Here is a 22,753-nt window from a genome sequence, read left to right on the forward strand (position 1 = left end):
ACTTTAAATCTGTATCTATGTATCCAGTGCCTCTTTTCAACTCAATACTATTTGTTGAATACACTATGTGCTAGGCACTGTGCGGGACACAGGACAGAGGGAATACAAAAAAGTAGGTTCAAGGGCGCATTCTTTGCCTTCCCCAAGCTCATTGCAATACACTTTCTCAACCATTATCTTTAAGAACTGGATCATCTCTAACATCATGAACAAATCTGGGGGTCCTCCGGAAGTTCAGGCCGTACTGAGACCCCAGCTGACACCACGTGACCGCATCTCCGCTTTTTTCCGCAGCCACACGGAGCCGGGAACCACCCTAAGCGCCATCCCGGTTCTCAAAGCCTCACTCCGCCTAACCTGACCGCCGCCCACGTGGCAGGCGGGGGGCGGGGACGCGTGGAGCAGCTTGGGCCCGGATCTCTGCGCTTGCGCGCTGCGGCGGACTCAAGGACCCGGATTTAAAGAGACAGGCGCCACAACCGTCGTGGCGGCGCGCTGCCTGTGGGCGCCCGCTGCGAGGCCTGCGGTGTGCGCCGGAGTTGGGAAGGCAGGTGAGGAGAAGGCACGGCAGGACGGGGCAGCGGGGAGGGAGGCGGCCTGGGGCTCCGGGGACCCGGGGCTCGGCGCGGCCTGGGAGCTGGCCCCCTCGGCTCCTCCCCCGCGCGCCCGCCCGCCGAGCCCCGGGGCACACCCTCCGTGACGTGGCTGCCCCCCGGGAGCCCATGGGGGTTGGTCCGTAGCTTCCCGGGACCCCCGCGGCTCCGCGAGTGGGAGGGTCCCCTGGGGCCCCTCTGGGTCCGCTCTGGCCGGCCCGGGTCTGCACGCTGGCCGCGCCGAAGCCGGTGCTCGTTGGTGCGAGCTCGGGAGCCTTTCTCTGCCCGCCGCGTCCCCTACCCCAGCCCCGGGCAGTGTCCTTGCGCCCCCGGCCTGCCCGAACCGAGGGACTCGCTTCCCCGCCTCCTCCACGGGCGTCCCCGGGCGTCCGCGCCGGCCAGTAGCCCCTGCCCACTCCTGGAAGGCGTCGGGGAAGACCTCTTCCCCCCCCCAGCCCCGGGAACTGCGGCTGCAGGGCGCTGGCTTCCCCGCCCAGGCTGCGTTGGGGCCCCAGCGGTTTCCTTCTTGACCACCTTGGAGGAGACGCTGAGCCGCGGCCGTTGGGGGCTGCGGGGCAGACGGGCTTGCTCCGAACAGCACGGTGCCTCCTCGTGGCCCAGCTCGGCCTGGGCCTCGGGCCCCGCGGAGGGTGGGGCGCTGCGAGGCGCTCTCAAGTCGGCTCTTTGGGGAAGGGGGGGCGCTGCCCAAACGCTCTCCTGAGGACAGGGTGGAAACCGAATTCGTTCTGAGCTTCTCTGATGGACCTGCCGGACTCACATCCCTCACCTCTGTAGTTCTTGAACTTCTCGGGGTTATAGATCGTCTCTCCGACAAAGTGTACATTTATGAATTATGTACATTTTGTATACATTTTCAGGGAGTTCAGAGCCCACCTCCCCCCAGCCCTTACATGGACTCATTTTAATTTTCCCAGTCATCCCGTGAGGTAGGTATTATTCTCCATATTTAGAAATGAGAAAACTGAGACGCAGATGAGTTAAGGGAGTTCTCAAAAATAACAGTCCCTAAACTGAACAGTCACAGTCGCACTCCCATCCCCGATTCCGATCCACCTGCTTTCCTCTACAGGAAGTAAAGCCTGCTTGTCGTTATAAACCAATAACAATTTCACTGCAAAGCATGTGCAGGCTAGAAATAATTTCCAGTATATTTAAAATTAGAACAACGAAGATACTTGAGAAAATATTAATATAAAAAGGTGGGAGGATACCGTGTGGACATAATCCCTGCTTCCATTTGGGGTGATTTATCAGTTCCTTTGATTTCTTGCCATCCAGTTGCTTCAGCATTCCCCAATTCCCTGTAGGCGATACATTATGAACAGGCTAATTGCACATAGGGAGCCTCTGCTTAACGGATAACTGCTTTACTGATGGTAATAAGAACTAATGTGTCCTGAACCTGTGCTCTATTCTAAGCCGAGCTCTGTTCTAAGGGTTTTACTCTTAGAATGACAAGTTAGGTAGTTTTGTTATCCACATTTTGACAGTTGAGGAAATTGAGGAAGGGAGAGGTTAAGTAACCTACCAAGGTCACACAGCTAATGAGTTAGGATATGAACCCAGGCAGTCTGGTTCTAAGTTCTATTTAATTGCCTCTCAAAATAGGTCATCTGATTACACCACAGATCTATATAGTGACTTAATTATTTTCTGAGGATGGCATATATGTTCTACTTCACATTAAAAACTTCACGAATATCATGTAATTTTTCTTGGTGACTAGAAAGAAACTTAAGGATCTTGTAATACTTAGGAGTCATCATCCATTCTAAGTATCAGGTATTGCTGCTGGCCTGAGAAAAGGTTTTATGTTATTTGGATTTGATTCTCTCAATTGTGATTTACTAGATGTACATGTATACGCTAGATATTTGAACACCCTTCTGCAAACTGAATTTTCCTGTTCTGGAACTCTTCTTCATCCTGTAGGCAATAAATCTTTAATACTTTGGGAAATGTTTGGTTAGTCAGCATGGACTGTATTAGGACTGTGGGCTTTGGGGAAAGTGGCAGCCTAGCTCCTCATTTATATCTCACTTTTCTTGCATCTCACTCTTTCACGCAGCTGTATGACTTTGACTTTCAAGATCCTCTTCCCACCAACCCTCCGCACACTTGGGCGAAAAGAACTGTGCCTATTCCGACAGCAACATCACTGGCCTGACAGAAGACAGTTCAGCCATTGGTCAGAAACAGATCTGCTTCATGGGCATTGCCTCCTCCAGAGAAGAAAGCCTGCTCTGTCATTCCAGGAAGGCCATCTAAGACCACGTGCCACCTGCCTTGTTTTCTTGCCAGGGGCGCATGTGGGACTCTGCAGTGGCCCCTGTGAGATGGCCGAGCAACGATTCTGTGTGGACTATGCTAAGCGCGGCGCGGCGGGCTGCAAAAAGTGCAAGGAAAAGATTGTGAAGGGGGTGTGCCGGATCGGCAAAGTGGTGCCCAACCCCTTTTCAGAGTCCGGGGGTGATATGAAAGAGTGGTATCACATTAAATGCATGTTTGAGAAACTGGAGCGGGCCCGGGCTACCACAAAAAAAATCGAGGACCTCACAGAGCTAGAAGGCTGGGAAGAGCTGGAAGACAATGAGAAGGAACAGATAAGCCAGCACATTGCAGGTGGGTAGGGACTACTGCTTTTTCACCATAATGGTGCTGAGAGAAAAAACGAGAAGGAGAGTAGAGTCCCATTTTTTTCTTCCTTCCTTCCTTCTTTTTTGTTTAGTTTTTTTGTTTAATTTTTTGGAAAGAATTTCAAACTCACAGAAGAGTTGTGAGAATAAAAAAAGAAAAAGCTCATTTTTTTTTTTTTTAAGATTTTATTTATTTGAGAGAGCATGAGCAGGGAGGAGAGGTAGAGGGAGAAGCAGGCTCCCCGCTGAGCAGGGACCCCAATGTGGGACTCGATCCTAGGACCCTGGGTTCATGACCTGAGCCAAAGGCAGTCCCTTAACCATTCAGGTGCCCAAGAAAGCTCACATTCCTTTTACCTAGTCATACCTGTTAACATTTTGTTCTCTTTGCATTATCATTTGTGTTCCTACGTGCACTGTTCCTCTTTCCACACACGCACAGCTTGTTTTTTTCCTGAACCATTTTAGGGTAAGTTGCACATATTATGGCCTTTGCCTTTAAATACTTAAGTGTGTATATCTTAAGAATAGGAATATTCTCTCACGTGACCATAACACAGCAATCAACTCTGGTAAATTGATCCTTCATGTAATACTTTAATGTACCATTTGCATTCCAGTTTTGTCCATTGGTCAAACAATATCTTTTGTAGCTTTTTTCCCCTCCACTGTAGAATCCCAATCTGGGATCAGGTATTGCATTTTGTTGTCTCTTTGGCCTCCTTTAATCCAGAACATTTCTAGTCTTTCTTTTATGACATTGATATTTTTGAAGAGTAGAGTACCTACTATCACTCCCTCTTATCTTTCAGTGTTTATCATACGGGCTCACAGATTACTTTTTCCTAGTGGCTTATAATTTTACTGTATTTTTTTTTTAAGATTTTATTTATTTATTTGACAGAGAGAGACACAGTGAGAGAGGGAACACAAGCAGGGGGAGTGGGAGAGGGAGAAGCAGACTCCCCGCTGAGCAGGGAGCCCGATGTGGGGCTCGATCCCAGGACCCTGGGATCATAACCTGAGCCGAAGGCAGATGCTTAACGACTGAGCCACCCACGCGCCCCTAATTTTACTGTATTTTATTAATTCCATACTTAATTGTCCCATGTTGGGCCACTTGGGAAACCCTTTGAGCTGGTTTCTGTGTCCTGGATGCTGCCTCTTTTTTTTTTTTTTTTTTTAATGTTTTAAAGTACTTCTTTATTTTCTAAGCATAAAAGTATGCTCTTAGGCTTACCTTACCTTTTTTTTTTTTTAAGATTTTATTTTTGAGTACCCTCTACACCCAACGTTCAGCTCGACTCACAGTCCCAAGATCAAGAGTCATGTGCTCTACCGACTGAGCCAGCCGAGTGCCCCTCTTAGGCTTACCTTATATGTATTCTACCACAACTCTGGAACCAGCCATTTCTCTGAAGAATCCTGGTTCCTATTACTGGGGGAATGGCTTTTGAGACCAAAATCTAGATGCTTTGTTGCCATGAGGGGTCTTTGCTTTTAAGCCCTTTCAGCAGACAGAACTAGAAAATACATGTTTACACACAAAACACATGCATATACACACAGATACATATATATGCACGCATACATACACATTCACATGTGTATATTTTAGAAATCTTACACCGAAACTTCCAAATCCGGTTAGTCCTTTATGATCTTCCATGTGCTCATCTTTAAAGTAATATTCATATCTTCAATTAAGTATAGTTCTGGTCACTGTGGGAGAACTCTGGCAGTGGCTTAAAAATTGGCAAAAAAATAAAAATGGGCACCTATCTATCATTGTTCTTTGAGAGGAGAGACTTCCAGGAGAGAAAGCTACTTTGCACATACTTCTTTCTCAAGCTCCCTGTTCTGCCCTGCCCTGACTTGGCCATAGGCCCCAGCCTTTGCCACTTTTTGACTAATCTCCTTCAGAGGAAGAGAAAAACAAGGTAGAGTCAAACTCACACAGCTCAAAAAACACAGTGGCTGGGACTTTCCCTGCCTGTGCCAACCTGATATGCTCTGTTCTCCATCTTCATTTTACTTTCTTGTTCATCTATAAATTGGAGTTAATTCCATGGAGCTGAGGTCCCCAGGTTTTATCTTTGGAAATGTGTGTTCTGATTTTTCCCAAATCTGGAGATCATGATATATGGGGTAAGAGGTGGAGAGTGCTGATGAAAATATAAGTTACTAATAGAAGTAAAGAGTAATGGGGTCTTTTGTCCCACGAACCACCCCTCCCACCCCCAGGACTGTCTTACACACTGCCTCCACTCAAAAAAGATCAGCCAGGCCACGGGCAGCCTTGGAGTAATGCTGTGGTAGTAACTTATCAGCAAGGCTGTAAGAGCAGTTGTTAAATGCTTTGGAAGCTTTTCTCAGGGATCTTTCACTGAAACATACTTTCCCTTTTTGGGGGGTCCTACAGATCTGTCTTCTAAGGCAACGGGCACACCAAAGAAGAAAGCCGTCGTCCAGGCTAAGCTGACAGCCACTGGCCAGGTGGCCTCTCCAGTGAAAGGTGCCTCACTTGTCACCAGTAGCAATCCCCGGAAATTTTCTGGTTTTTCAGGTGAGAGATTAGAGATACTTTAGCTCTTATGATCCTTTTAATTTGGAATCCTATTTGGGATTCTGGCTAAGAGTGAAAATTCCATGCTATCTAGCCTCATTCATAATTCGCTTCCCTCTGAGCAGAGGCAAGTAATGGCTTATTTTCAACATTTCACTGGTAGAGCGTTTTTTTGTATATGTTAATCTCTATTGCAGCAAAAGATGTTTGTTTTCAAGACTTTTTCCGCTTGAAGTAGTCACCTGGGTCAGATGGAGGTGATTATAACCTGCCCTATAACTTCCTTATGTTTTGGTAATGAAAGGATTTTAAGAAATTGCATCCCTAAACTTGCCCAAACCGAGATGAAAGTATGGAAGATGTCCTGCATGGCCTTTACGTAACAGGTAGCATTGGGCTAGGGGCTTTTATCTATGTAGTTTCGTCTGTTCTTCAGTTACCCTTGGGAAGTACTTTTATGAAGCCCATCTTACAGATGGTTCATTATGGAGTTAGTATTGACGCTGAGGTCTCATTAACTCCCAACACCTGCGCTCTTTTACCCTGCACTCCGTGCCTCTTTTATTTGGGGACATTCTTGTGACTGACTCAGGTAAAGAAAGTAAAGCCAAACACACAGACTCAGAAGTTGTGGAGAGGTGGCTTTAAGTGCGTGAAAGCACCACAGACTTGAAGTTGGGAGGCCTGGGTTCTGGGCCCAGTGCTGTCACGTGACAGCTTGCTCAGGGGGCAGGTGGCTTTACCTCGGAGCCTCTGTGGCCGCCTCTGTGAAGGGGGAACGGTGACACCTGTGTCCTTCACCCTGCAGTATTTGCACGAGGAGTGCTGGAGAGATCGCAAAAACAGTGCCTGATTCTTCTGGGGGTTTTGTTATTTTTAAAACTCTGCGGTTTGTTTTTTGTTTGGTGGTAGGCCAAAGCCAGAAATACAGAAGAGTCTGGGTGGCCACAAGGACAGCACGTTCCCGGAAGGGTCTGGATCCTAGGGAGGGAAATTTGGGAGGAGCTGAGAGAAATGGGGTGTTCTAAAGTCTTGCAACCTGCTGAACATCGACACTTTGGAGATTTTGTCCCCTAAAAATCCTCTTCAGACGCCAGGTCAGAGATGAGAATGGATTTATAACTTACAGACCCCAGACAAGAGGAAGCGTACATCAGCAGCCTGCTCGCGGATGGCTCTGCCGCAAGCTTGCAGAATGAAACGTGCTTTGTGAAGGAGGGGAGAGAGGATCACTCAAGAGTTGTAGAGCTATTTCGGGGTGTCTGGAGGAACGTCTTGCTCGCTGACTACCTTTATTTTGGCACTAAGAAGTGGTGGGGGGGTGGGAGTGGCAGAGGCCTGGGAATGCCTTCTTTCAGGCCTTGGGCTCCTCATAGTGAGAAGAGATTGAACCAGGTCATCTTTAAGGCTTCTTTGAGCCTGACAGTCTGCAACAGGGACAGTTTCCCACCAACGAACATGTCCCTTGGCTTCTATTTCCATCCTCATCCCCACTTTTCTGGGGGCAGCTTTACCACTGCTCTGAGGTCCGCTTATTCTGTGCAGCACTTGTATAAAGAAGCTGGGCCTCTGCAGGTGCGAAGCCATGGTCTCTCTACTGCTAACAGCTGTGATGCCTGGTGCCCCGCCTGTGGGACAGGTGAAGGTCTCCACCCCGCCGGGCCGTTCTGGGCAGTTGAGTGAAGCTCCGTATAGAGTGCCAGCTCAGTGCTTATTAGTTTGCCTTCCTTCTCAGCAAGGCAGATGAATCATCCCGATGTTTTTCTCTCCAACAGCCAAGCCCAACAACTCTGGGGGAGCCCACTCAAGCCCTCCCCCTAAGGCAAGTCTGTCCTCAAGCAGATGTGACCCCAAGCACAAGGATTGTCTGTTTCGCGAGTTTCGGAAGTTGTGTGCCATGGTGGCTGAGAATCCTAGCTACAACACGAAGACCCAGATCATCCAGGACTTTCTTCGGAAAGGTTCAGCAGGAGGTGGGGCCTAGAACATCCTGGATGGGCTTTTCCTCTGAAGAGCTCAGAGCCATGGCCGGTTTCATGGCTGTGTCAATTGTACGGCTGCACAGGGCTTCACGTGTGGTTTAATCCTCTGTTAATGCCATCTTGAAATTCCCTCTCTCTTTTTTTTTTTTGAAGTTTTTTTTTTTTTTTAAAGGTTTTATTTATTAGAGTGAGTGCACACACGAGCGCAGGCACGGGGAGGGGGGAGAGGGAAAAGCAGACTCCCCTCTGAGCAGGGAGCCCGATTCGGGGCTTGATCCCGGGACTCCGGAATCACGACCCGAGCCAAAGGCAAACGCCCAACCGACTGAGCCACCCAGGCGCCCCAAAGATTTTTTATGTTTAAGTAATCTCTGCACCCAACGTGGGGCTCAGACTTACAACCCTGAGATCAAGGGTTGCATGCTCTATCAACGGAGCCAGCCAGGCGCCCCTTGAAATTCTTAATAATTTTGAACAGAGAGCCCTGCATTTTTATTTCTTATTGGGCCCCACAAAGAACGCAGTGAGTTCTGCTCAGAGCACATTGGTGTCGCTCTTCTTCTGCCCTTACTTTATCCCCAGGAGGCCAGAAGAACGTACTGCCTTTGACGAAGAGGAAAGTTCCCTATCCTGCACGTTTGATCAGGTTTTTGTGACCCACGTACACAGGTGGAATAGAATCTTCCAGCTCTTTGATTGATCTGAAAAATCATCACTGAGCATGTGTAGTGTGCTCCTCATTGGGGACACTGAACTGGAAGTGTGGCCCTGCCCTGTGGGAGCTCAACCGGAGGAGGTAGACACGGGAGCCACGAGCCACCAAATGCTGTGGCCTCTGCCACTGTAATGAAACTCGCAGGGCATTGTGGCAGCCCAGACAGCGATGTAGACCTCTCTCTCAGTTCCTTGAGTTTATGCATGTATTTGTTTAAGCTCGATTTCTCAAGAAGGTCTCCGTTCTTCTGTCTCCAGATGGTTTCCACGGCGACGTGTACCTGACAGTGAAGTTGCTGCTGCCAGGTGTTATTAAGAGTGTTTACAACTTGAATGATAAGCAGATCGTGAAGCTTTTCAGCCGCATTTTCAACTGCAACCCAGATGATATGGCACGAGACCTAGAGCAGGTCAGAGGAAAGGGAGGGTAGGCAGCGTTCCAGGTGGGGTTCTGCCAAGCCAGGCACCTGCAACCTCTTTTTTTCTGGTTGGGGCACGTACTGTTTTGGGAAACTGAAACTCGTTTGGGCAAGCTTCCTTTATGAGAGCTGAATGTGAGGCGACAGGCGTCAGTTGCACAAGGCTCCGAGGACTGCGGTCATACTCCTGCAGAGCCCCGAGAGGCCTGGATCTCGAGGGACAGGATTTCAGACCTCCCACAGTCTCTCCTGGGCTTGCTGTTCTGGATGCAGCTTTTTCTTGCTTTTTTCCAGTACAACTTGGTGTAACATTCAGCTTTTGTTTTTTCATGACTCCAGCTTGGGCAGCATAGAAAGTTTCTATCCAAGCACCTCCCCCCCCAATCTGATGACCATATTTGTTTCTTAGTTTAAATTCTTTTTTTAATATTTGGGGGGGGCAGTGGGGGAGGGGCAGAGGGAAAGAGAATCTTAAGAAGGCTCCACACCCAGCACGTGAGCCCGACGGCGGGGGGGCTCAATCTCACAACCCTGAATGAGATCATGACCTGAGCCAAATCAAGAGTCAAGCACTTGATTGACTGAGCCACCCAGGTGCCCCCTAGGTTCAAATTCTAACAGGAATCAAATTGGTTCAGTCCTGGATTATTCCTTGCGTCACCTCTCAGCCAAGGCAGGTTGGTGGCCAGATCCTATGGTGGATAGAGGTGCCCGTTCCAGGAACTGTGGGCGGGATAGATTTTTCAAGAAAGAAGTTAATATATGTGAGGTGGGGACAGAAGTGATGTTTGAAATCTCTGGTTTACCTTTAGTCCTGGGGGCTTGGGGGATACACTCGGCCACTCTGGGGTTGCAGCCATTTTGATTTTTGGAGACAGGGCGACGTGTCAGAGACAATCAGAGTCTTCTTTGAGCAGAGCAAGTCTTTCCCCCCAGCTGCCAAGAGCCTCCTTACTATCCAGGAGGTGGACGAATTCCTCCTTCGGCTCTCCAGGCTCACCAAGGAGGATGAGCAGCAACAGGCTCTGCAGGACATCGCCTCCAGGTGGGGGAGTTGCCCGATGGGGATGGGCTTGGGGAGATGGAATCACCAGGAAAGGAAGGTTTGGGGGTCCAGAGCTTTTCAAAGACCAAGTTGAATGTGCCTCACCCCTAGGTGTACAGCCAATGACCTCAAGTGCATCATCAGGTTGATCAAACATGATCTGAAGATGAACTCAGGTGCAAAGCACGTGTAAGTACTGGCCCCTCTCTGACAGCCAAGCTGCCCACTTCCTTCGTTGCCAACTGGTGTCAGGGCTTTGGAGTCCCAATCTGGATTCAAGTCCTGATTCTACCTTACTCCTTCCTGCGCAGCCCATCACTTGACCTCGCTCAGCCTCCCTTTTCTCATATAAAATGTCACAATACTCTTCTCACGCAGTTGAAAGTATGGAATATGTTCAGTAAATCGAGTATGAGTTGCTTGCCCCCTCTTTGCTAAGGCAGCCTCCACGTAGACCCAGGATCTCAAAATTGCTGAGTTTCCCAAGAGCATTTTCCCCTTCGGAAGGCTTTAGACAGGGAAACATAAGCCTTCCCCCTATATTAAGATCCCTCCTGTTTGCGAGAACTGACCGCTATCTAAAGCAATGAAGTCAAAGGCAGTGGTTTTTATTTCTTTGCTCCTGTCTGCCTTGACAGGTTAGATGCCCTTGACCCCAATGCCTATGAAGCCTTCAAAGCCTCGCGCAACCTGCAGGACGTGGTGGAGCGGGTCCTCCGCAATGAGCAGGAGGTGGAGAAGGAGCCAGGCCGGAGACGAGCTCTGAGCGTCCAGGCTTCCCTGATGACGCCAGTGCAGCCCATGCTGGTAAGGCTGCCGCTCCAGCCCCGCTTTGTCCAGATGCTCCAACCTTCCTTGAGAGCTGGGGCGGCAGCGGCGGGGGGGTTGGGTGGGGAATGTGGAGGAGTTGGGGCCGGGCACGGAGCAGATGCGGAAGGGTATGTGTCAGCGGGTCTGTAGAGGCGGAGGAGAAGACAGTGTGGTCTAGTAGAAATGTCTGCACTTGAGGCCGAGCTCGGCCAACAGCAAGCTGTAGAGTCTTGAAGGAGTTGCTTAGCCTTTCTTGGTTTTTCATTCCTTGCGTGAATGATGTATGAAACTTTCTGAAGCATCCACCTAGAATGGTTTACTGGTCGTCGTTCCTGTAGATGGGTGGATGTGTTAAGTAACTCCCAAGGTTCTGTGACCTACCCCAGAGTAGCTTTGAGAGAGGCAGAGCCCAGCTTCCTAGGACAGGGGGCCTTGGCCTCTTTCTTCTGGAAAGAAGAAGCTTAAGCAATGAAGACCAGGTGTGACCGAGATCATCTTGAGCCTCTGCTCATTTTATGAGAACTGGGATTTCCTTTCTGCTTAGGTTTTTCTGTGCGACGGGGGCCCCCACCAGTGCTGCCCTGCCTAGTGAGAGAGAGCCTTGGGGCTGCTCCCGTGGGGTGCCGTGCCTTTCCTGAGCCCTTCTCGTGCGTTACATACTACAGCCTTCCGTTAGGCTTCTATGTTTGGGCTGGGGAAGTGTCCTCTCTCGCCCGGAATGTGGGAGAGCCAGCCCCCAAACAGTGGGATCTTCACCCCGGGGACAGGGCTCCTGGCACCTGCAGTTGTGGCCTTTCTGACTTTTATAGGGACTCTTCTTGGAGTCTCTTCTACAGCCTGTCATTTATTCCAAGAGGCATGGGTTAGATCGCTTCGTGATGAACCGCACGGGCTTTGGAGCTGGGCCTAGCTGCGAGCATCCTTCCTGCCCTTCACGAGCTGTATACCGTTAAGTGAGGACTCACGCTCTTCAAGTGTCAGTTTTCTCATCCATAAAATGAAATCAGTGTCACTCCTGTAAAATAGCACACCGAGGATGCAGTGAATTAAACTACCCCCCCCAGGATGGTCGGTCATCGTCAGGTTGAGTCAGGATGGCGTTGGGATGTGCAGAAGCCCTCCTGGGTCCTGTCCTAATGATCCCCGACCTCTGCTGCCCTGCCAGCCTCCCTGTCACCTACACTCTCTCCTCCCCTCTGCGTACCGCATTTAATAGCAAACCAGGGCCCTGCAAGATCCTGAACTACTGAGAAAAAAATGAAATGCTGTTTCAGTGGAATTTTATTTGCTCTAACATGGATCGCATTCATGGTCCTCAAAAAGCCAGCTCCCGTGTCCGCTGCAGCGACGCTGTAGTCCGAATAGGGCACTGCCTAGCCTTGTCCACTCCCCTCACCTCTTCAGCGGCCTGGCCCGAGGGTATCCTCTGGTCGGCAGGCCCTGGGACCTGGACTCTGGGGCTTTCCTTGCTGAGCAGCCCCCATTGAAGAGCACCTGTAAGTCTCCAGGCTTTTCTTTCCCCACCCCAAGGCCGAGGCCTGCAAGTCCATTGAGCACGCAATGAAGAAGTGTCCTAACGGCATGTTCTCTGAGATCAAGTACGATGGGGAGCGAGTGCAGGTGCATAAGAAGGGGGACCACTTCAGCTACTTCAGCCGCAGCCTCAAGCCTGTCCTGCCTCACAAGGTAGGGGTCCCTTCCTCTCTGCGGGGACTGCCTTTCCCTTCCTGCCCCTAAGAACCTCAAGGCCAGCCTTCCTTGTAGTGATTTCAGCTCCGGGACGCAGTCGGGTTTATTCTGTAGTTGTTGAAGGAATGTATTTACTTTTGGAGTCTTAAAATGAAGGGCTGCTCCGTGGGGACAGCCGAAGAGCCCAGACTTGGGTTAGTACAGAGCCCACAGTGATGCTGGGATAGGGAGCTCACCTGGCAAGTGACTCGCAGTGCTTGTCTTTTGTGTTTCCGTGTCCTGTGTGCTCCCCAGTGCTAAATCACCGCTCGGGGACAGAGGGCTGTGAGCCTGTCATTCATGAGTCTGTTTGATAAAGCTTTATCAAGGGCTCAATCTGGACCAGGCACTGTTCTCGGTAGTGGGTGTGCGGCAGTGGATAAAGGACAGAAGTACTTGGAGGCTCAGGTTCTCATGTAAATGCAATCTATGCAATCTAGTGGGGACATAGGAAAGTGCAGACTCCTGTCCTTTGTTAAGGGGCATTAAGAACCTTGCCCCTCAGTCCTTCTCAGCCCCCAGGGCCTCTGTGAGTCTTTGGACTCTCCTCAGGGCGGAGCAGTGGGGACATTTGGCCCCAGTAGCTTGTGAGTGATGGGACTTTCTGTGCTAGGACCAGCTGCATTCCTCAGAGCCCTGGGGGTGAGGGGATGAGTTGCGTGACTCCGTGCTGCCCTCACCCTTGCCTTCCCGCTGGAGCCCTTCATTCCACGTGTCCAGAGGAGAGCTAAGCACTGGCCTCCGCGGGGCCCCAGAACTGCTCCCGGGGAACTGCCCAGGGGGTACCTCTGTTACACGGAAGAAGTTTGGGCCCAGCTTTTCAGAGTTAGAGCCCTTTCCCTGCTCTCCCTCACCGGCTGTCCCTGGTCTCTCCTGTACTTGTGGTTTGTAAAGAGCTGGGTTAGGGATTGATGCCGAGCGGGACGGTGGGACAGATTTCTCCTGTCCCTGCTCTGAGCACACCTGTGTGCCCTGCCCAGGGGAGGACTCGGGCCCCAGTCATGCTCTCTGACCCTCACGGCTGGCATCACTTGGCAGGGGCCGCCCTGGGTTCCAGTGGGACTATTCCCTGTCTGGAACTCTCAGAGACTGGGCTTCTGCCTGTATCAGGAAAAGCTCTTGGTTGCAAACATCCGCTCTTACTCATTTCGAAGACGGCTGTGGGTTCCGAGCTCCCGCTCGGAGACCCTCCTGTTTCCTTGCTGCTCCTAAGGGGGTTCATATCCTCCTTTCCATCCATCTTTTTGTAGCTCACCTGTTCTCCCCCACAGTTGTCTGCCTGCCCGTGTTTCCTCCTTCCACGTTTGTCTGCCCCCACCCCCTCCTCCACATACTCAACTCCCTGTTTCTTCCTTTTTCCTCCCAACTCTCCTCCATGGCCCAGAGTGGGTTCATCCAGGCCGACCTCTTCCTGGGCCTCAAACACTCCTCTCCTCTCGTCTCGGTGGCTGCTAAGGCCTTGGTCTGTTTTGCACATGAGTTTGGCTTCCGCATGTTGGTGTTCTGTGTTCCTTCTCAGGCCTGGCTTTCGCTTTCTGGCGTGGCTTTAGGTCACTGCTGCCTGTTTCTCCCTCACCTGAGTCCCCTTTCTGCCCCCCAGGTGGCCCACTTCAAGGACTACATCCCCCAGGCTTTCGCCGGGGGCCACAGCATGATCTTGGACTCTGAGGTGCTCCTGATTGACACGAAGACAGGCAAACCGCTGCCCTTTGGGACTCTGGGAGTGCACAAGGTACTGGCTCAGTGCCAGGTGTGCAGGAGTGAGCGGGTGTGCGCATGTGTACACGTGTCTGTGTGCGCTCTTGCTCTCGACGGAGGGGAATCCGTCACCCACTCGGGGTGGGCCTTATTCTTTGTTTCTGGACTGTTTCTGAATTTAGCCCTGGGTTTAGACGTGTTTTTTGTTTTTTGTTTTTTTACATAAAAGGAGCTAGTATTGGGGACTCAGAATCGGGTTGGTTTCCATTTAGGACCATCTGCCAAGTGCACTTGTGGCCCAGGGGCTTCCAAGCACATACAGGAAGGACTGTTCTGTCCAGAGCTTCACGGGTCCATGTTTTACACTTGCTTATTTTTGGCCTCGAATATCTACGACCTCATTTTCCCTTACAGAAAGCTGCCTTCCAGGATGCTAATGTTTGCCTATTTGTTTTTGATTGTATCTACTTCAATGATGTCAGCTTGATGGACAGGTGAGAGATCTGTTTTTGGTTCCTGGGTTGAGAGGTGGGGGTTCATACTGGACAGGAGGGAGGGGAAGAGGCTGAAGCCTGTGCTGCTTTGTGCCCAGGAACTGGGGAGGAGGGAGCCGAGAAGTCGCACACTTGCCACACACTCAACTCCTCAACTCACTGGGAGAGCCAGTTTGCTGACTGGATTTCCTGAGAGCTTAAGTCAGAGAGGAAACCCAGATCCCCACAGAAGTTTCTGTGCTCCAGCAAAGTGGACTGTTGAGAGAAACAGACTGTGAACAGTAGAGGTTTTCAGTTTCTCTCTCCACAAACAGCACCCATGGGGGCATGAGGCAGGTGCTTTTCAGCTCAGGTTTTGCTTTTGGAAGTGTCCGCCAGGAAGCTGGGGACTAGAGGAGGCCTGGAGGTGGGACCGTCTGAGGGAGAACTAGCGGTCTTAACTTCACTGCATGCAGATTCTTGGGCCTGGGAAACCAGGATTGGCCCCTTGCACACCTAGACATGTGTCCCTGCCCCCACCCTCCCACACTGGCCCTGTCACTGAGGGGGATGGGGGGAGGAGAAAGGGGGAAAGGGAGAGACTTGTCAGGACTTCGGTCCTGAGAACCAGCCAGCCTTGGGCCTGGGGGCAGGGGGGCGGCTGCATGGATGAGAAATGAGAGTGGGAGTCATTTTTCATATGGGACCAGACGGTCCGGGCTAGAGGCCAGTTCTCCCGCAGCTCCGTGACAGAAACAGGAACTACGAGGATGAAGTGGCTTCGTACCACAGCTCACAGTTGTCCGTGTTCAGTCACGAGGGAGCCCTTGTTGCCCCCGACAGGCAGAACTGTGAGGCTGGGGGGCTTCCCTCCTCAGCACTCCTTATGGGGGTGGCAGGGGCCCGACCTGACCTCAGCTCTCTCGTTCCCCTTAGGCCTTTGTGTGAGCGGCGGAAGTTTCTTCATGATAACATGGTTGAAATTCCCAACCGGATCATGTTCTCAGAAATGAAGCAAGTCACTGTGAGCAAAGACCCCACCCCAGACAGCAGCCTGGTGGTTTGCGAGCAGGGCAGAGAGCCCCTTGGTCAGATGTGACGGGGAGAATGAGTCCTCATTTTCTCACGGGGCTGCCACTGTGTGTAGGTTGTCTAAGTCCCCACCTACGAGGGCAGGCCCTGAAACATCCTTCCTAGCTGGGCTCCCCGTGTCTCAAGGCTGCAGCCACTTTCTGGTTGGGAGAACGCCTGCTTTGCAAGCCCTTTGCCCGGTGTGTTCAAGTCGGGGTGTTTGCAGCGGGCGCTCTGCTAGTGTGCGAAAGGGAACCACCTCCACCTCCCCGCCATGGTGCTCTCTGTTCTCACACCAACCTGAGCATCTCTCTGTTACCCTCAGAAAGCTGCGGACTTGGCCGACATGATAAACCGGGTCATCCGAGAGGGGCTGGAAGGGCTGGTGCTGAAGGACGTGAAGGTGAGCCGCCCACACCCTTTGCTTACTTGCTCCCACAGGCTCTTGGCCCCCCCAGCCTTTCCCGCCCTGGCCAGCAGAGGGCGGTGGCGGTCTGAGGCGGCCGGGGCTGGGGGGCCGCGGGGCCACCTTTCCAGGGCCTGACGGGCTCTGTTCTGAATCCGCCCTGGATCCGGAGGATGGGTTTGTGTATGTTCCCTGGGCCGGGAGCTAAGGGCTCTTGCTCAGAGTGGCCTGGGCACTTTGGTAAAGCCGAAACGTCGAGGAGGTAAATCTCGGCCTCCTGGAGTTCCCATTCTAGTTTGAGGTCTCTCTCTGCTCTTCCCTCAGGGTACATATGAGCCTGGAAAGCGGCACTGGCTGAAGGTGAAAAAAGACTATTTGAATGAGGGGGCCATGGCGGACACAGCTGACCTGGTGGTCCTTGGGGCCTTTTATGGGCAAGGGAGCAAAGGTAAGGATGGCCTCAGCCCCTGGGGCGCTGCTTCTGTGAAAGGCACCACTCAAGGTGTAGCTGGTCTTTTTACTGGCGTGGTCTGCCGGCGCAGCCGGTCCTGCCTCCCACGGTTGTGGGGTCAGGGGCCCCAACCCAGCCCATGTCTCCTCAGGCGGGGACATCTGACAGCTACAGACTTGGGCAGGGAGAGGTCAGGCAAGAATATCCCATGCTCTCTGGCACAAAGAAGCCCACTGTCGGCTAGTTTCTGGGGGCCTGGCCACTTTCTCCTCAGGGAAAACCTCAAAAATCTCCTGACTGGGGGGGAAGGTGCGCGGTCTTGAGTTGACAGTGTGCCAGACGCTGTTTAATTTTTTTTTTATTCCTCACCAGAGTCTAACGAGTTATATACGATTATCCCCAGTTTACTGAAAAGGAAAATGGAGCTCGTAAAGGTTAAACTTGTACAGTTAGTAGGAGGTAGACCTAGGAGGTGAGCTCGGCGCTCTGATGCCAAGGCTCAGGCCTCTCCCCTCCAAGCAGGCTGCCCCTCACCAGGCCTCCATCCACAACTTAACTCACCCCCCTCCGCTTGCAGGTGGCATGATGTCCATCTTCCTCATGGGCTGCTATGACCCAAGCAGCCAGAAGTGGTGCACGGTCACCAAGTGTTCGGGAGGCCACGATGATGCGACCCTTGCCCGCCTGCAGAAGGAACTGGACATGGTGAAGATCAGCAAGGTGAGCAGGGGAGCTGCTTGGCCCAGGCCTCTGGACTGGACCTTGTCCCCGAGCCTGGCTGTGCTTGGCAGACGACAGGGATCGTCTGTGTCCGCAGGAGAGCCGCTGCTTGGCCGTGAGAGCAGCGCAGTAGGTCTTCCGAGGCTTTGCGCACCCCCCTTGTGGAAGCTGGCCCGCATGCCCCCCAGTGACGCCCTCTCGGGGCAGGGAGGGTCCCATGGGGTGAGGGTCAGCTTTTTGTGAAAAGTCACCTCTTCACACAAGCCCCTGACAAAGGGGGGTTCACGTTTCGTTTTGGCTTGGGAACGGCCCAGGACAGCATCTTTTTTCCTCCAGGATCCCAGCAAGATACCCGGCTGGCTGAAAGTCAACAAGATCTACTATCCTGACTTCATAGTCCCAGACCCAAAGGTACCAGCCCAGTGGCCTGGGCTCCCCCAGCCCACAGAGTGAGCTTGCTGCCTCTCTAGCACCACAGACACGCCCTCTGGGCCTCACTGACCGTGTCCAGCCCAGGATGGGGGTCTGGACTGTTCCGCCAAGGGATGGGCCAGTCAGCACTGAGGAATCGTCCTTAGTGTGGGCAGGAGGAGAGGAACCGTCCCCTAGACACACACAAATGGTTTGCTCTGGAGGCGACTGGGCCCATTCCTTCCACGCGCTGACGGAGGAACTGGGGCCCCAGCCCCAGAGGGGCTGGAACTTGCCTCGGGTCACGGAGCAGCAGCAGGCACGGTGGGACTAGGGCCCATCTCCCGGCCGACGGCCGGCGCCAGTCTGCATTGCTTCTCGCTGGTTGCGGGCAAGCCTGCCTCCCTAACCGGCGACTGAACTCCTGACAGAAAGCTGCCGTGTGGGAGATCACGGGGGCCGAGTTCTCCAAGTCTGAGGCGCACACGGCCGACGGGATCTCCATCCGCTTCCCACGTTGCACCCGCATCCGTGATGATAAGGACTGGAAGTCTGCCACTAACCTCCCCCAGCTCAAGGTGCCAGCTTCCCTTGCATGTGTGTCCTCCACCCCCGTCCCAGCCTCGCAGCCCTGGCTCTCTGGCCTGCTCACGCGTTCTCTCCTTTTGTGTGCGCGTGCACGCAGCACCACCTCCCCCCCCCCCCCCCCCATCCGCTGAGACGGGGCTAGGAGGGCAGTGGCGGGAGAGCCGCCAGCCTCAGGGCCTCGGAGGAGGGACCTCTGCGGCTCTCAGCCTCCGCCCTCCTGCTCAGGCTGGGCCCCAGGCTCTAGTCTGTGTTGCTGATAAGAACCCGAGGACCGAGAACAGTGATTTGCACTGATGACCCAAGAAATGGAGTTCAGAAAAGCTCCAAGAAAGCCAGCTTCTGTCCCTTGCCCTTTGTCTCTGTCTCCTCTTTGTTCCTTGGCCGCATAGGCCTCCATCCCGCCTCAGAGGCCAGTGGCTGGGAAGGGGGTGAGCGCCGCTGCGGTTGTCTGTCGCCCCCCAGGAACTGTACCAGCTGTCCAAGGAGAGGGCTGACTTCACCGTGGCGGCCCGAGAGGAGGGGAGCTCCACCACCGGGGGCAGCAGCGGAGAGAACGGGGGTACCTCGGGGCCTGCGGGGGCTCGCAAGGCCTCCAGGGCCTCCCCGAAGCAGCCCTCCACCGGCGCCAGGAAGGCAGGAGGGAGGCTGAGTGGCCCCAGCAGCAGAGGCGGTAAGAGGAGGGAGGGGGTAGAGCGGTGAAGCGCGTGCCGCGGGGGCAGAGCTCACAGGACAGCACGAGGTTCGCTGGGCCCACCGCCGCAGACCCGGACCACATTCCTGTGGCGTGTCCAGCCGCGGGCCCCCCCCATCTGCTCAGCCCACCTGCGTGCCCGGCCCCTGGGGGAGCACCCGTGTGACCCCGGGGAGAAGCCGCCTCCAAGCCAGAGGCCGCCTCGGCTCCCAGCAGAGACAGGGCCTGACCCTTGCATCGGCTGCCCCCCGCCTTCCGAGCTCCCATCCCAGCCTCTCCCCCGCAGGCCAGCAGCTGACCTTGAAGGCAGGCCAGAAGCGGAAGGCCCCCGAGGAGACGCCGTGCCCAGCCAAGGTGAGGGGAAGAGTGCCGGCGGCCCGGGGCTCTGCCCGTGGCCACGGAGAGGAGCGGAGGCCTTGTGAGGTGTTGTGGGGATGAGCGGCCAACCACACCCCCCCCCCCCCCCCCCCCAGCCTGGGCAGGCCCCGCAGGACAGCCGCTCCACCCTGTGCCCTCCCGTTGCCTTGCAGAGGCGGCCGGCCAGCCCGCAGAGCCGAAGGAGAGCCGTGCCAGCGGGCGGGAGCTAGAGCAGCCCGGCTTAGGTGACAGAGGCCGCAGGCTGCCCCCGGGCTGCTGGTCCCGAGTCACAGTTTACATTAAAGACAGGGGACAGAGCCCGGTCTGGGTGGTGCGGCTGCGTGAGTTTGTGCTCAGGGCCCAAGGAGACCCAGCCTGCGGGGAGTGGGTGACTGTCCTCCTACCCGCCGTGCCGTCTCCTGGTGCCCGCCCGTTAGTGTTTGGTTTGAAAACAGCTGTTGGGCCCCTCCTGGATGCGGAAATTAGTCTCAGCCCTAGGGGGGCTGCTGGCCCAAGGGTACAGAGAGGTACACGCTGGCGCTCTGTCCCCACACGGTCCTCCTGCCCCCCCAGCCCAGTCCCCAGCAGAAGCAGGCAGCCTTTCCCATCCTTTCCCTACCTGAAGCCCCTGCCCCCGTGCACGGCAGAGCGGGGCTGACCCCCCAAGTCTAGCTACCTGTGCGCGGCGCACTGCCCCGTCCGCCGGCACCTGGAGGCCGAGAGCCACCGGCCCTGCCCGCTCGATGGAGCCCAGATAGACCCCCTCTCCCCTTCTCCAGCTCCCCAGTGTGGGGACCCACCAGGCTCCCTCCTTTTCCTCTAGACCAGGGCAGGGTGTTCTCTGGAGTGGCTGGGGTACTGGGGTTTTGATGCCTGGTCCTTCCCTGCAGTCCGCTCTGAGGGAGGTGGCGGCCCCCCCCGCCGGCCCGGGCTGACGGCTGTGCGTTCGCAGGTGCTGCTGGACATCTTCACTGGGGTCCGGCTCTACCTGCCCCCCTCCACACCAGACTTCAGCCGCCTCAGACGCTACTTCGTGGCATTCGACGGGGACCTGGTGCAGGAGTTTGACACGGCCTCAGCCACACACGTGCTGGGTAGTGGGGACAAGAACCCTGAGGCCCAGCAGGTCTCCCCGGAGTGGATTTGGGCATGTATCCGGAAACGAAGGCTGCTGGCCCCCTGCTAGGACCGCGGCCCTCCCTTGGCCTGGGCCGCGCTCACTGTGCCCCGGCTGCGGCGGGTGGGCGACGGCGAGGACACGGTGGGAGGGGATGGCCTTTCTTCTCCAAGCAATGCGTCTTCCAGAACCCACCAGCCGTGCTTGGTCTCCTCCCGGCCAGGACCTTGGGGACTTCGGGCTGTGGGTGCCACCAGGGAAGTCCGTGGCTCCTGCTGGTTCACCGTAGATCTTTCCTATCTGGGTGCTGGTTTGGTTGTCTTTTTCTTTTAAAAGAAGCTTTTTTTCATATAAATAAAATATCTTGCAGTTACCCCGTCCTCCACCCCTTCTCCCCATCATCCTCCTAGTGGTAAGGCACAGAGTGACGCTGAGCTGTTGAAGCTCCGTCCGCAGAGCCACCTGCCCCTTTACTTGCAGGCTCCTTTTAAAGTTATATTTAAAAGATTGCCCTCAGAAATGCTGCTTCTATTTGGCAGGACTTGTATTCAGCTTGACCCTTCCGCCGGGAATGAAGCCTCCTTTGAAAGAAAACAAAATGAATTTTATGACTTAATTCTCTTGTGTTCTCTTACAGGGTGTGGGTCCCAGTTTGAAGGGAGGGAACCAGGATCAGGTAGGAAAACGGGTCCTTTATAAAGAAAAGGGAGGTTATTGGAGCTACTCCTCTGGGGGATACAGAACTCCAGGAGGTTCTGCCTCCCCCAAATCTGGAAACGAGACTGGTCTTTAAGATTAAAAAACCCACTTGAGGACAAAAGGCTCCCGTGCCACCCGAGGCTGGTTTATTGGAATAAATGGCAAACAGTTTCGTGGAGAGGAGTGCTGTTCAGTAGAACTTTTTGTGGCAATGAAAACACCCTGTAAATCTTCACTGGCCAAAACAAACCAGACACGCTTAGCCACACGTCAGGTGCTCAGCAGCTGACAACTGAGGAACTGAAGTTTTGGTTTCACTTCGGCCTTGACACGGTCACGTGTGGCTACGGCCAGTGCGGGGCCGGGCCTGGTTCACACCTGAGTTACTCAACACGTGGGCCTCCGTCCGCCCCGGATCCGCAGGCTGCTGCCAGGAGCAGACGGACTCGGGCTACCTTACGTGAAGCGCCCGGCACAGGGCCTGGCACGCAGTCGTGTCGAGCTGGGCCCGGGCCTCTCCCTCCCCGGCCGCACGCCGGCCTGTCGCTGTCGCGCTCCTGGCTGGGGCAGGCCCGCTAGGTGGTCCCCTCCTTACAGACTGGCTCCCTGGAGTTCATTTCTGCTGACTCGTGAGAGTCCGTTCTTTTTCTTGCTGTCAACAGGTTGCCAGGCTTGTTTGTCCATCCCCTGTGAGTTAAGGTAATGAGACTCAACCTCTGAGACTCAACCTCTGGAACACATTTTGGGTCTGGGCCTCTAAGACAGGACCACTGCCTCCCCCAGCCCTCCAGTGTGCTCGGCTGAGGTAGTACTCCGCCGGAGGCTGCTGGCCGGTCAGCCCGGACGCCAGCTCTGACCCAACCTGGGTCTCTCTACCTGCCGGCTAAAATGTGGGGAGGAAGGGGCGGGGGGGCTGGCACTGCCCTGACTCTGGCCCAGCACGTTGGTGTTTTTGAATAGGCCCCGTTCAGTCTAGCATGAGTACACAGAGTAGGACCGTCTTCATTCCGCCCTTTGTGGAGACAAAAGCCGCTCCTTTGAGCGCTGACCTACATAAATTTCCATCCCCCTCTCGAGCCTCCTCAGGCCAAGCCGCCAGACCGGGCAGCAGAACAAAGCATTCCCTTTGGGATTCTGCCAAAGGACACGGTCACTGCCCTCTGACCCGGCTGCCCTAGACCCAGCCCCCTGCCCTGACTGGCGGCTTACACTCGGGGTGCAGCCCCGCGGCCCTGCCGGCGGCGGGAGCAGCTCAGGAGTGAGTAACGCGGCCTTGCTGGGTGTTCTCTCCAGTTCCCTGTCCGAGGTGTTCGGTCTCTTTCCTTCCGGTCCTTTCTCAGGCGTGTTTTTCTTTGCTGCCGATATTATACTGTCTGTACAATCCTCTATTTCCACGGACACCCCCCCCGCCCCGGGCGACAGCATCTTACACCTCCCCAGCACTGCGCTCGAGGCCTGCCCTCCTTTGAGCCTTTGTTTTCACGCTGCTGGTTGGCAGTGGATGGTAGGTCGTCCTGGGTGCCCAGCGGGTCAGCTGCACAGAACAAGAAGGCCAGA

At 54.2% G+C, this 22,753-nt stretch overlaps 1 protein-coding gene across 2 annotated transcripts; it reads left to right on the forward strand.

Annotated features, from left to right (window-relative positions):
* Positions 1–445: 445 nt before the first annotated feature.
* On the forward strand, positions 446–21,192 carry LIG3 (DNA ligase 3). Of its 2 annotated transcripts, none has more exons than XM_021703892.1 (20): positions 446–551; positions 2,683–3,236; positions 5,673–5,816; positions 7,592–7,789; positions 8,771–8,922; positions 9,810–9,976; positions 10,088–10,165; positions 10,615–10,783; positions 12,317–12,472; positions 14,115–14,246; positions 14,627–14,706; positions 15,622–15,709; positions 16,082–16,159; positions 16,487–16,610; positions 17,191–17,333; positions 17,670–17,744; positions 18,176–18,322; positions 18,795–19,002; positions 19,310–19,377; positions 20,388–21,192. In XM_021703892.1, exons 2-20 carry the CDS (start codon positions 2,687–2,689, stop codon positions 20,784–20,786), a joined length of 3,156 nt encoding a protein of 1,051 aa, XP_021559567.1. In that variant the 5' UTR covers positions 446–551; positions 2,683–2,686; the 3' UTR covers positions 20,787–21,192. The 2 variants fall into 2 exon arrangements, with proteins under 2 accessions (XP_021559567.1, XP_021559568.1); XM_021703893.2 differs by having other exon boundaries at positions 464–551; positions 20,333–20,695.
* The last annotated feature ends 1,561 nt before the right edge of the window (positions 21,193–22,753 follow it).

The sequence above is a fragment of the Neomonachus schauinslandi genome, chromosome 15, assembly GCF_002201575.2.
Source record: "Neomonachus schauinslandi chromosome 15, ASM220157v2, whole genome shotgun sequence".
Lineage (NCBI taxonomy): Eukaryota > Metazoa > Chordata > Mammalia > Carnivora > Phocidae > Neomonachus > Neomonachus schauinslandi.

What these genes read in the sequence shown, in the direction of transcription:
- LIG3 (XM_021703892.1), top strand. Translation starts at nt 2,687, where the DNA reads ATGACTTTGACTTTCAAGATCCTCTTCCCACCAACCCTCCGCACACTT. An exon ending in TCGGAAAGGTTCAGCAGGAG is followed by an intron (nt 7,790 to 8,770) that starts GTGGGGCCTAGA and finishes TTCTGTCTCCAG; the next exon opens with ATGGTTTCCACGGCGACGTG. An exon ending in TGGCACGAGACCTAGAGCAG is followed by an intron (nt 8,923 to 9,809) that starts GTCAGAGGAAAG and finishes TTTTGGAGACAG; the next exon opens with GGCGACGTGTCAGAGACAAT.